The sequence below is a fragment of the Osmerus eperlanus genome, chromosome 2 (genome assembly GCF_963692335.1).
Source record: "Osmerus eperlanus chromosome 2, fOsmEpe2.1, whole genome shotgun sequence".
In the NCBI taxonomy this organism is placed as follows: domain Eukaryota; kingdom Metazoa; phylum Chordata; class Actinopteri; order Osmeriformes; family Osmeridae; genus Osmerus; species Osmerus eperlanus.
In genome coordinates this window covers 22,817,118-22,831,174 of record NC_085019.1, presented here as the reverse complement: position 1 = coordinate 22,831,174, position 14,057 = coordinate 22,817,118, and the positions used below count along the sequence as shown (strand labels likewise).

Sequence of the window (14,057 nt, the reverse complement as noted above, 5' to 3'; positions counted from 1 at the left end):
TTCATGAAGAGGTAGAACTCCTTACCCTTTGTCACTACATTTAATAATTAGCCTTTCTCGTTTCCTCTTTTTGTCCACCCACGTTGACAGAAAGTTAGACATCTCAATCATTATATTTTCGATTTGGTTTAATGTTGATGGCCACCTTTTTCATTCAGTGTCACTAAGATTACGCCTCATTTTGTTTAAATTATGATCTGCCTAACATCAATAAAAACGTGAAGTCAGTTCGAAGTATGTCTCATTCAACAGAAAATGTAGCCTGTACAATGGACTACTCTACTATTCATGGAAGATATCCTGCCTTCCCTCGTGATGTGGGTTGCCAGAAGGCTTGCTGTCGGCCTAACCTAGTTTCTGTAACAGATCAGCTCATTAATTCAATTAGATTCGCCAATACAGATCCGGGACTGATCCAAAAAACATTACGTCAATTCAAGTGTTAAACGGATTCCATCCTCCCCAAAACTGATATGGGGCTCTCTATGGTCACAAACCATGTTTATGCACAGGACAAAAATATCTAATGATATTATGCAATACAATGAAGGAGGTATTTCAGAATCCAGGACAGTCCCTACAGTAAGGCCAACTAGCTTGATTCACTATGTGTGATACGAATATGCTGTTTCCAGAACAAACCACCCCAGTAAGATATATGTTATCTACAATACAAAAAAAAGAGGAAAGAGAGAAGCGAATGGGGGGTGTAGCATTGTAGGAGAATATCCAAACTCTTTCTTTATTTCTCTGCCGGTCAGTAGAGCCTTTTTTCAGAGCGGCTTGACATGTACGTGCTGTTATCAGATTGATGGGCCAGTTTGATTGAAGTGGCTTTGTCATGCAAATGTCAGCCGCTTGATGGATGAGTGCGGTGCGCTGACAAACTTCTGGAGGTCCCCCTCACCATTGGCGCCGTGACGGCTCACGTCACCAGCAGCTGAGGTAAGAAAAGTGTTATAGGGAAAGCCCTGGGTGACTTGATCCGCGAGCTGAGCTCTTTCCTTTTTTCTCTCTCGATACCTTCCGCATGACAAACGGCCGAGAGGTTGCAGGGTAAGGAGGATTCCCCTTGAAACGCATGCAGGCTGGCCCTCCATCATCAATTGCGCATGGACAATTCCAGAATGAACTCTTTCCTTGAGTACTCAATTTGTAACCGTGGGACGAACGCCTACTCACCCAAGTCTGGATATCACCACTTGGATCATGGCTTCCCGGCCTCCTTTAACACGGGCTCCACCACAGCAACTGACAGCTATAACGGTGATGGACGGCTTTATGTCGGAGGCAGCGCGCAAGTCGCGGCATCCCAACATCAGCACCAGAGCAGCAGTTACGCGCATCCCATTCACCAGTCCCAGACGCACCATGCCAATATGGGAATCCCCTATGGCGGCACTGGAAGCTCTGGGTATGGGACTCAAGCATGCGCGAACCCGGACTATGGACACCCTCAGTACTTCATAAACGAACAAGATGGGATGTACTATCAATCATCGGGCTTTTCCGCCTCAAATGTAGGCCCCAACTACGGATCCCTTGCAGGGACGTACTGCGGAACCCAAGGGGCCGTTCCCGCGGCCCAGTACCAGCACATTGGCAGTGAGGTACAAGACCACCAGCGGGGGTATTTGCAGAGCACCTATGTTGACATTTCAGCCTCCCAGGAGAGGGAAAAGGACACGGAGCAAACTCCACAAGGCAAGACGTTCGACTGGATGAAAGTGAAGAGGAACCCCCCTAAAACAGGTGAGTTGTGGGGCCTCAAGAAAACAATGGTCACAGTTGTATGAAAATGAACAGCGCAAGACCGGGGAAATGTATATGTTTTATGTGTGTGGAAACAGATCCAATCATGTCACCTGTTTCAGGTTGATTCTTCGATTATAGAGCCTAATGTTTAGATATACGCCAAGGCATTCACAAGCGGTTCGTTTTGGTTACGAGAGCATAGACATTTAGGGAATGCCAGCCTTGCCTATCTTGGTTTATCTCTGATCCATAACACACCGGGAGTTTGGGGGGCTGGATTCTAGGTCAGTGTGGTATCTCTGTCCAGACACGGCTCTGGTGACTCTGGCTGCGTGCATGCCTGACATGTTATTTTCTCCCCCTTCTGCTCGCTGGCTAATGCATTGAGCAGACGTGCTTTCATACGCCCTAGGAAGTGGCCCAACGCTGTTATCTTAAACTACTCCAAGGTTCTCATTTGGATTCATTCGTTTTTGTTGGCCCCTATTGTATTCCATGGGCCTTTCCTTCCTCGCTTATGCCCGTTTGGAAGTTGTGCGTAGATCTAGGTTTCAACCTCACTCGGGTGAGACCAGCCCCACTAGGCTAGGGTCATAAAACATCCAACCATAACAGTGCCAAAGGGAATATGGTTTTATACGTATAGTGTGCATTTATATCTACGCGGCTTGGCTTTATTTTCATTGTGGGCTATGAGAAGCGCAGGAGATTGAGTCTTTAAACTAGCCTCTGAATAACATTTGAAGTGTATTTATTTAAGGGATTTGTGTCTAAATTGCTTCTCGGTCTCATTGTCTTGCCTAGGCTACTTAAAATATGTGCATTTTGTTATCACTATTGTTGTTACACGATTTATGATGCTTTCTGAATTGTCCCTCTTTGTAAAATATATTCCACGAATTTGAAAACGAAACTGAAATGTGAAATGTAGAAATTAATGCTATTTTTTCCATAATTAAGAACCATTCCTTAATATCAACTATCAAACACCATCTAATTAACCATCCTTCTCGTTTTTCACAGTTAAAGTTACAGACTATGGAATGGGACCCCAGAACACAATTCGCACCAACTTCACAACCAAACAGCTAACTGAGCTCGAGAAGGAATTCCACTTCAGCAAGTACCTCACGCGAGCAAGGCGCGTGGAGATTGCTGCCACTCTCGAGTTAAACGAGACCCAGGTGAAGATCTGGTTCCAGAACCGCCGGATGAAGCAGAAGAAGCGCGAGAAAGAAGGCCTTGCCCCGGCCTCAGCCACAGGCTCCTCCAAGGACCTGGATGACCACTCTGACCATTCCTCCTCCACGTCACCAGGCATGTCCCCTAACTCGGAAACATGATGGAGATCATTTACAAAAACTCAAGGCACTGAGATCGAATGGGGGAGGGGGCAAATGTATTCACCAGCAAAATATTCCTCCCGTATTATCGAATTGACTATTCCACTGTTTATGCGATATGTCTGTAACTGATGCCTATTTAAACATCTTTGATGTAATTTAACCTCAAGTAATTAGCCTACTTTGACATGCACACTCAGAAGACAGAAGGAAGCGGCTATGCACAACGTTTTTTATTATCAAGCTAGACATTTGTTTTCACAATCTGGATATACAGGGTCTTCAGTCTCAATGCCTCTTAAGGGGGATGCACTTTTGGATGTTTACAAATCTCTAAGCGAGCCTTATAATACCGACAGGGAGCCTCTTGGCAAAACATTGTGATATTGTTGAACTTGCTTTTTGTAGTAGTTTTGTAAGTTGTATGCGGTTGTTTCAATTTGTTAATGGCCTTTCAGGCGACATTACAGGCCCACGCAACTGCCTCCTGAGGCCGAAAGGGTTGCTGTATGAATGATTCCTTGCACTATAGGATCACAGGGTATTATACGAACAAGTTGAGTGAGTGAGTGTGTGTGTGTGTGTGTGTGTTAGGGTGTGAATAATTCAAACACAAGTTCATGGAGTAGGCAAATAGAACGAGATTTATTATGTATTGTAAACAAATCATTTTTTAGTAGTAAACTTATAAACGTATAAAGTCTTTAGAACAAGAATCAAAATAGGCGAAGATGACGTGATCACAATGGCAAACCAACTTCAACTATCCGATGAAAGAAGAATATAGAACATATGAAATGTCATAACACAATTTACACCTGTAACAGTCAACCCAACTCGCAAATAAACAGTTGAATTAGACACGTGGAAGATTCAAATGTTGCCACCTTTATAGGCAAAGAAAGATACGTTTTAAAATGTGAATGTATATATGACCCTGTACTTTTTTTTTCTTTTTTTCATCATGCAGACGAACTAAGTTGTATTAGTTTGTCGGCTATGTATTTACTTGGAATAATTTCTCAATCGAAATGTTGTCTCTGAATCTACCTCAAATAAAAACGTATTTTACAAAACGTGTTATAGTTCAGATTTTTTTAAATAAATATAGGCTAGTTTATTTCCACGGTTTAGAAATTTTCATGTTCGAATGCGAATTTTCATGGTGTAAAGACGAGGACAAAAGGGCTGTGTTTCAGCCAACAATGTTACCGCATATACTTTGGGGACCTGCCATGCATACTAATGAGTTATGGACCCCGTGCATTTCAATAGTTTCCTTGAATTGAGTACCCTCGATTTGACCTCAGCAGAACTCACAAAATGAGAAGGCCTGCAAGCCCAACACTGTTGTCTATGCACGCTGTGCATAGGGTGTGGAATGTTGCGTTGCATTCCGGGTGGTTGCCGTTGACCTTTTTACCTTTTGACGCCTCTGGGATATCTAAACATGTAAACAAACTCCCCTTCTCCTCAATCCCTCCCTGCCCAGTTCTCTCAGCGTCACTCTCCATGGCCTCTCAAACAATCCGGCCCAAACTCTAGGCCAATGCATTGTATCACATTTGCTGGAACACACCCCGATTGTTTGGAAAGGTGAAAAACCTGCATTCTTTAGAGTGCGGTCTTGTTTGTCCATGTGTACTAAGGTGCAGCCGCCTGCAGTGGAGCCGTCAACAACTCATCCAGGGGACCTGACCCCAGGACCAGTAGCCTACGCAACAACAAAAAAGAAGAAGGACACAAATAAAGCGCTATCACTTTATGGGATTTTTAAAATGTCTAACAATCCGATCGATAAACATTCACATCAACAGTATGCCATTGGAAATTCAAATGTAAAATCGAAGGTAGAATTACTATAGTCAATGACGTTCCTTGCTAACCTTCTTCAAAGCAGCTGGTGTTCATTTTGTTCATGCTGGGCCGTTTGTACCGCCTCTCAGGAGCTTTGATCTGCGAGTGACCCATGCCAGTCATCGCAGTCACCACGTTCAGACTCATTCAGATACACGACAAGCTGGATGCACTGAGGTTGTGCTGTGTATACCTAAATACGACCTTTGTAAGTTCATTGCTGAATCATACCTTAATATTGTCCAACATCATTCCCCTCAAAAGTAGTCTATTCAAGGAACATAGCTATAATATACATTTTTATCGGCCTATTTAAAGTCAAAAGAACATATATTTTCCATGGCCATGGTGAAAGTATTCCAAATGAATAGGCCTATTAGGCTACTTTTTAAACTTTGCAAGTTGACGAGTAAATATATTCCAAACCATAATCATGAACTCACGTCTAAACCTGCTGACATTTATGTTGTTAAGCCGGTATTCATTTTAATGGCAACTAGGCTTACTAAACATTTGAAATAGGCTATACTCCTGTAAGCAACAATTTGGCCTATATTATCCAACTATTGATGCAGTTCTGATGCAGTTTTACTCGTTTGAATCCATACATGGTAGAAGTGACTGCTTCGTTATCTGCAAAGTGAAACGAGGTAACCGTTGAACTACTAACTATGCCCATTAATTTCTTTCATGAGCCCATGTCAGGCCCACAAACTCTCACCAAATCCAAATACTCCATCAACGCTGCAAAACCCCTCTGTGAAACCCCAGCCTCCTGAACTTGAGATGAGTTATGGGATGAAAAACAGAAGTCAGGGGGTAACCGGATGAGTTCACCCTGAAAGAATCTCTACCCTCACCCCGCCTTCACCTCTCTTCCCATCTGTCCAAAATACGAGTCTCCTGTCTTTTCCTGGACGAGGAAATAGCATCATGTCTAAATTTGCCATCCAATTATATCGCTTAAATTAGCTTCCTGATTTATACGACCCAGCTGGAACCTACAGGTGAACGGGGGAGTGGGATTTGGAGGGCGCGCTGACAAGGCGTGGAAGGCAAAGGGTGTGGCTTGGGGCTCTGGGGGGTCCAGAAAGGTTGAGGAAACGAGTTTGCCATAGTTTTTTCCTCAAGTCTTTCTCTCGTGGCCTCACCTCTTCTCCAAAGTTTACGCGAGCTTGACAGTTCCATTTCATCCCCTGACCCTCTGACGGACGGCTTCAATATTTACACAGGCGGATCGGTTTGCCTAGGCCCTGCCTCAAACAGCCCCGGACTGCCAGCCTCGCTCTCCCCAGGCCCAGGTTCACCCGGAGTTCAGACCCAAATTAATTCTCGAAAGGCGTGGGTCAGCCTGTCAGGAGCCGCGGATGAGCTTCCATCCCTCTCGCGGGGTCAACCACAGGTCTGCTGCGCGCTCCTCTCGCTCTCCAAGCGCGCGGCATGCCTGGAGCGGCACTTGAGGGGGCTCGCTTTGTCCTGCACGGATTCTATAGAATCTCACCGTTGTTTCTCTCGCGTCTCTTTTCTCTTTCCTTTGATTCCATTTACAGAGTTCTGTACTGTAAATATTCATTTTGGGGTAGATAAAAGGCACAGCTTTTCAAACGAATGAGCAGCGAACCTGTTTCTACAAGTCTCTCTAGAGTTGTGTTGGCCTTCCCGTTGCCTGTAAAAAGGTCAGAGTTCGCTTCTCTGTTGAAAAGATCCATAAATGACTACAATGTCTTGTGACCATTCATCTATCTAATGTGACCAAGCATACAGTTCAAAAGACCTCAAAATGAAAAGCTTATATTTCTGCTGTTGGCTATAATCAAATATCTAAAATAACAGCCTATGATTTTTTTCTTTTTAACTACTGGTAAAAAAGCAAAATGTTAACAAGAAACGAAATACCTCGGCCTGGCTGAATACAGCAGTTCCCGGGTAATGAATATGATAATGAAATTCGTTGCCAAATGTTGTAATTACCCTATTTATAACAAATGGGAAATTAAATATCAGTTAAAAAAACAATCTTTAACTATCTACCTTTTTTATGAAGTTAAGTTTTTTTGTTGCAAAAACAATATTCTAGGCCGGTTCAATAATATTTTGGAACATAAGGTCATATATACGTTCAGTTGCAATTTCTTAATAAAAAGATTTACGGTTCTACATATTCTCTTTTCCCAAAGCATTCAGGTGCTAAAGATTATGAAATTAAACCATTTCTATCAAAGATAAAATGTAGATATATCTGGGTATGTTTTCTTAATTAATGTGAATTATATGCCTAATCATATACTTGAATACCATTGTTTGACGTAAAAGCTCTCGAAAAACTCACAACAACATTAAATGACACAAATAAAGTATTTGGATGCATCATTATTATGTATTTAATAAGAATGAGTAGGCTAACATTGTCTTAAATGTATTTGCAGATATCAAGATGTACTCGTGTCACTATCTTAGTCTTTCCAGAAAACAATTAAAGAAACTTGATGGCGTCATTGGGAGTTCACACCGCTTCCAAGTCCATCTAATTACGCGAAGTAATTTGCAGAGCAGAGAAAGGCTATCACGGTGCTAAATACTATTTTGTACCAGGCCTGGAACCGTATTAGCAGATAGCCTACAGTATGTCCAAAATTGCTACCACATTAAAATAACAAGCTATGTCGTCTAATGTAACAATTTGGATGGAAATAATTAAGCTATCAGTCGTACCTGCAAACTACGTCAGCTAATCTACTTTGAGTGCTCCAAACTGTCTACTCCTGCTTCACATCACATTTTTTGGGGGAGAATTCAGACCAAAAGGTTATCAGTCCAGAATTCCTTAAGCGCACGAGAAGAAAAGCCAGAGAAAACATGAGGAAAGCAGAAACACTAATCGCTCGAGACGCGGCACACAATCTTATTAATTGTGTTGCATAGATTCTGTGCTCTCTATGACACGTCTGACGCCATTTATTGTAGATTTTTTTGTGTGATATTACATTCGATCAACGCGTCTTTAAATAACCCGTGTTCCTATATTTCATTGAAAGCGATATTAAAGGCCTTCTGTAATGGGTCACAAAAGGCACATAATCAAAGTTTTCTGTGGACGTTAACTCGATCGATAGCACCTAAATTGACCTTTGGCCAGACTGTGTGACTTTAATGTCACCAGTCCCTCATGTTCATAACCCTGGTGATGTCATCCTGCAACAATTGAAACCTGTCCCCATGGTTTGAAGGGGATCAATGGTGTCATGATGACTAGATAAGTGAATGCTGGCTGTTGGGTCATCTCTAACCTTGCTGCAAAGTTATAGTCATTTCTGAGTCTGGGCAAGATGTGTTTCAAACTGGACCAGTGATCTGGGACGGACTCTACTTCCTAGAGTGATGAGCAGTCGTAGTTTGGATGCGGTCATTGGAAATAATAACACTCCTTGTATGATTTCCTTTAAAAAAATAAAATATACCACACAGAAGCCTAATAGCCTTTATCTCTCGTTAACACAGCATGCAGAAAACCAATTTCCATGTGTCATGTGACACGGAAGGAGATATACAACTAGAGCAGAAATACACGTGATATTCTCTTTCTCTACAAGGACCTACTGGGAGGGCAGACCAATCATTTAGCTCGTACTAGAATGTATTCAGCTGGTCTTTGCACACTGACTGACAGTCAACAAAGGTAGTTTCTACGCTGTCAACATAGTCCACCCTAATGTCAAATCCACCTCACACGGCTCTGATGCTCGACGACCACAGCAGGTTTGGGCCATTCCATGTCAGCATCGATCCCGCCATGGAGTCAACCTTTTTAAACACGGCTTTTGTCATCCTGTAACGACAGAATTTATGGAGACGGCATGTCACTGATGGATCAAAATCACTGAGATCACAGGGTGCATGGAAAGAAATCTGCACTGTGACATGCGTGGACGTTTCGGGTTAAACGACGCCCGGGCAGTGAATTGTCTGTTATTGCTCTGACAAGATCCTTCCACTGTGACACTATTGCAAGACAAAAGAGCGTGGAAGATCTAGACGTCTAGTGTGGTAAGAGTAACGGGTGTAATAGTTCATAAACCAGCTTCACGTTCGAGCAGAGGTTGTGCACCTTCAAGATGTGTTGTGTGACTTCTTGTCACTGTTTCGCAAGGAACAAGTTTCTTGTCCAATTTGCAAAGAATTACGACCATTCTGCCCCTTCGGTGTCAGCAGTTGTAGTCCGTCAGTCTGTCATTTGGACTCCAACTCCCAGCTTTCCAGGGATTCGAGAGCAGACCTGTGTGTTCTGTGTCGTCTTCAGGCTGCGTGCCTTCAGACCGGCAGAGAGCGGGAGCAGGGGAGCAGGAGTGAGATCGAGAGGGAGGTCAGGTGAAGGGATGGGGAGAGAGAGAGCGCAAATGTCCCTATTCCTTCACGCTCATCCTACCCTCATTCTCTCTCCACGTTTCCCCCCCTCCCATCTTTTCATTTCCTTTTTCTCAATTCACCAATCCACTGTTAATTCATTGCCTGCCTGCCTGCCTGCCTCTCTCTCTCTCTCTCTCTCTCTCTCTCTCTCTCTCTCTCTCTCTCTCTCTCTCTCTCCCTCCCTCCCTCCCTCCCTCCCTCCCTCCCTCCCTCCCTCCCTCCCTCCCTCCCTCCCTCCCTCGCGGGGCTGGGCCAGGCAAGAGTGCTGATGCACGGAGTGTTGAAACCTATCTGCAGGAGCCATCACTTTTCTCATCACCAGCGCTATCAATAAACAATGAGCTCGCTCCAATTATAGCCAGTGCCCGACACTCGACACCCCTCCTCTTTGGCCCTGCTCCAGCAGCGGAGTACTGCTGTTTGTGTGTTTCAGGGAGAGAAAGGGAGGGAAAGAGGGAGAGAGAGAGTCTGTTGGAGAGTCATGGAAACATGTTGAAGAGAGAAAGAGAGAGAGTGTGTATAACAACAATCACTGCGTGTACATGAATGATGAGACCTGTGTTTCCGTGTGTGTGCGGTGTGTGTGTGCGATGTGTGTGTGTGTGCGGTGTGTGTGTGTGTGCGCGATGTGTGCGTACAAGAGCACGTCTGCACGGTAAGAGAGCTCGGGGGGAGACAGAGAGCTGGCAGGTCAACCACGGTGCATTCTCCAGAACCTTCCGAACCGTTTACAGATCCCAGCAGGAGAACAGGACTGGAGGAAGGAGGGAGGAAGGGATGGAGGGGAGGAAGGGATGGAGGGGAAGGGATGAAGGGATGGAGGGGAAGGAGGAAGGGTTACGGGCTGCGGGGGGTGGAGGGTACAGAGCGGTCAGCTGACACTCAAAACATTCTTTCCCCCCCTCCCCCCTCCCCCCCCCCCCCCGCCCGCCCGCCCACCTTTTTTCTTTCTGTTTTCTTCTGGCATTTCTCATGTTTTGTTGCACAGCGTTAAAGTGAAGTGTGACAGGAAAGGGGAGAGCCAGACATGTGGCAAAGGCCCCGGGCCGGATTCGAACCCAGGCCGCTGCAGGCAAGGCCGCAGCCTACATGGGACCCTCACTTATCCGTTGAGCTACCAGGGCGCCCCGAGTAAAAAAAGTGCCCGCCTCTCTTTAAGCTCTCACCCCAAATGGCGGTGCGTTTGGTTGCGGCGCGTGATGGGGGCGGGTTGGGGGGGGTGGAGGCGGGGAGGAGGGGGCGGGGGGCGGTGAGCGATCCCTCCCAGACCCCCTCCTTCCTCTCCCTCCTCGGCCAAGAATAACAGTCCTCGCCCGCCTGTCCCACTGTCCCCGCCGTGATCCTCCGCACGCGGACCGGACCCTAAGACCCCACGCCCGACCCGTCGACTGGCTGCACCTGTGCAGAGATGGAATTTGCCTGTTGTTTTAGTTTCAGGAAAAGGGTCACCCATGTGCCTGAATGCAGAGCTGGGTTCGCTTTTGCAACTGAAATAGCCCAGGAGCTCATCCATGTGTCTTCCTGCATGTAGAGGGAGTGAAGTTGGTGTAGATGGAGGAGGGTTGGTGTAGATGGAGGTGGGTGGTGTAGATGGAGGAGGGATGGTGTAGATGGAGGAGGGTTGGGGTAGATGGAGGAGGGTTGGTGTAGATGGAGGAGGGTTGGTGTAGATGGAGGAGGGTTGGTGTAGATGGAGGAGGGTTGGGGTAGATGGAGGGGGGTGGTGTAGATGGAGGAGGGTTGGTGTAGATGGAGGAGGGTTGGTGTAGATGGAGGTGGGTGGTGTAGATGGAGGAGGGTTGGTGTAGATGGAGGAGGGTTGGTGTAGATGGAGGTGGGTGGTGTAGATGGAGGAGGGTTGGTGTAGATGGAGGAGGGTTGGTGTAGATGGAGGTGGGTTGGTGTAGATGGAGGTGGGTTGGTGTAGATGGAGGAGGGTTGGTGTAGATGGAGGAGGGGTTGGTGTAGATGGAGGAGGGTTGTGTAGATGGAGGTGGGTGGTGTAGATGGAGGAGGGTTGGTGTAGATGGAGGAGGGTTGGTGTAGATGGAGGGGGGTTGGTGTAGATGGAGGAGGGTTGGTGTAGATGGAGGTGGGTGGTGTAGATGGAGGAGGGTTGGTGTAGATGGAGGAGGGTTGGTGTAGATGGAGGAGGGTTGGTGTAGATGGAGGAGGGTGGGTGTAGATGGAGGTGGGTGGTGTAGATGGAGGAGGGTTGGTGTAGATGGAGGAGGGTTGGTGTAGATGGAGGAGGGTTGTGTAGATGGAGGTGGGTGGTGTAGATGGAGGAGGGTTGGTGTAGATGGAGGAGGGTTGGTGTAGATGGAGGAGGGTTGGTGTAGATGGAGGTGGGTGGTGTAGATGGAGGAGGGTTGGTGTAGATGGAGGAGGGTTGGTGTAGATGGGGGAGGGTTGGTGTAGATGGAGGTGGGTTGGTGTAGATGGAGGAGGGTTGTGTAGATGGAGGGGGGGTGGTGTAGATGGAGGGGGGTGGTGTAGATGGAGGTGGGTGGTGTAGATGGAGGAGGGTTGGTGTAGATGGAGGAGGGTGGTGTAGATGGAGGGAGGTTGGTGTAGATGGAGGTGGGTGGTGTAGATGGAGGAGGTTGGTGTAGATGGAGGAGGGTTGGTGTAGATGGAGGAGGGTTGGTGTAGATGGAGGTGGGTGGTGTAGATGGAGGAGGGTTGGTGTAGATGGAGGAGGGTTGGTGTAGATGGAGGAGGGTTGGTGTAGATGGAGGTGGTGGTGGTGTAGATGGAGGAGGGTTGGTGTAGATGGAGGTGGGTGGTGTAGATGGAGGAGGGTTGGTGTAGATGGAGGTGGGTGGTGTAGATGGAGGAGGGTTGGTGTAGATGGAGGTGGGTGGTGTAGATGGAGGAGGGTTGGTGTAGATGGAGGAGGGTTGGTGTAGATGGAGGAGGGTTGGTGTAGATGGAGGTGGGTTGGTGTAGATGGAGGGGGGTTGGTGTAGATGGAGGAGGGTTGTTGTAGATGGAGGAGGGTTGGTGTAGATGGAGGAGGGTTGGTGTAGATGGAGAGGGTTGGTGAAGGAGGGTTCAGACGATGGAGTGGTCTAAGGGGCAAGGTCAGGCTTGGCTCACCCACCAGCACTATCATTTCACTTCTGCCTGCTGAGACTGGGGTAAGAATGAACTAGACACCTGGGGAAACGCCAACCGTCAAGTAGACCCCCCCCCACCCCCCTGTCCTCACACTCCTACCCTTCCACACCCCCTCAACCCCCCCACTGGAAGCTTGTAAGCCTCACGGGGCTGTCAGAGAGCCAGCAGGAGGCTTCGGAGGTATGAGGAGTATGGAGGGGACGGAGGGAAAAGATGAAGGGAGAGGAGAAGGGCTGGAAAGGGAGACGGCTCAGATGCGAGGACAGGGAGGGGAGCAAGGGAGGGAGGGCAGAGCGAGGGGGGAGCGAGGGAGGGGGGAGCGAGGGAGGGGGGAGCAAGGGAGGGAGGCCCAGTTTGACGAGCCAAGGATCGTGAGGAAACTGACACGTTCTGAAACACGCCTCTGAGAGGAGACATCCTCCTTCACACGTCCCACCAACACCCCTCACTTCCTGTTAGCCCTCCCTCCCAGATATCCTCACTTCCTGTTAAGCCCTCCCCCCTCCCAGATATCCTCACTTCCTGTTAGCCCTCCCTCCCAGATATCCTCACTTCCTGTTAGCCTCCCTCCCAGATATCCTCACTTCCTGTTAGCCCTCCCTCCCCAGATATCCTCACTTCCTGTTAGCCCTCCCCTCCCAGATATCCTCACTTCCTGTCCATTTGGCCCCCACTTTCCTTCATGTCCTTCCATTCTTAACATGAGATCATCACTTTATCAAATATATAGAATGTAACACCATGAGACAAGTACAATAGATAAAAGGATGTCACATTAGTAACAGTCACTACGCACACACACACACAAAGTTTAACCCCTTGGACGTTATCCACTGGCTCCTCAAGAGACAGCAGAAGAACCGTGAAGATGCGAGGGTCCAGGGTAAGAGGCGCAGAAGGGCTGTCTGTGGTTCCCCAGCCTCGCCCGGCCAGGGAGAGGGAGGGCAGCCAGGTCACATGACGCGACCTCCTGAGAGGTTACGGCCAGGTCAGGCCAAGAGACTCTTGACACCTCTCCTCGTCACCTCCCTCCCTCCCTCACTCCCTCCCCCTCCTCACTCCCTCCCTCCCCCTCTCCCTCCCTCCCCTCCCCCTCTCCCTCCCTCCCTCCCTCCCCCCTCTCACTCACTCCCTCCCTCCCTCCCCCCTCTCACTCCCCCCCCTCCCCCTCCACCTCTCCCTCCCCTTCCCCTGCCCCTCCCCCTCCCCCCTCCCTCCCTCCCCCCTCCTCCCTCCCCCGTTCCCCTGCCCACTATGGCATCCACAGAGGGACACTCAACACCTGTGCTGATAAACCTGTTCCTGAGCCCGAGAGACGTATCTGTGTTCCAGTGTGTCAAAATTCACGGAATTATGCTGTCAAAGATGGAGCTCCGGGGTCATGTCTGCCGATGAATAAAAACGATGTGGGACGGTGAATGGTTGAGAAATCGGATCGTCTCAGGGTTCAAAAGCCTAACTGTTCGACGAGTAAAGTACCCTCCATGTAACTGAAAAGCCATTCGTGCTGTGTGCGTGTCAGTCACATTGATCCATTTATAACGGTTAATCTGATTAGGACATTCTTCCGAGCGA

At 47.7% G+C, this 14,057-nt stretch overlaps 2 protein-coding genes across 2 annotated transcripts in view; one reads left to right on the top strand and one right to left on the bottom strand.

Annotated features, from left to right (window-relative positions):
- The window catches only part of slc16a6b (solute carrier family 16 member 6b), a 233,383-nt gene that overhangs the window by 138,414 nt on the left and 80,912 nt on the right, over positions 1 to 14,057 (bottom strand). The window lies entirely within an intron of this gene.
- hoxb1a (homeobox B1a) lies at positions 1,113 to 3,098 on the top strand. Its single transcript, XM_062481417.1, has 2 exons — positions 1,113 to 1,752; positions 2,779 to 3,098. The coding sequence occupies exons 1-2, from the start codon at positions 1,113 to 1,115 to the stop codon at positions 3,096 to 3,098; spliced, it is 960 nt and encodes a 319-aa protein (XP_062337401.1).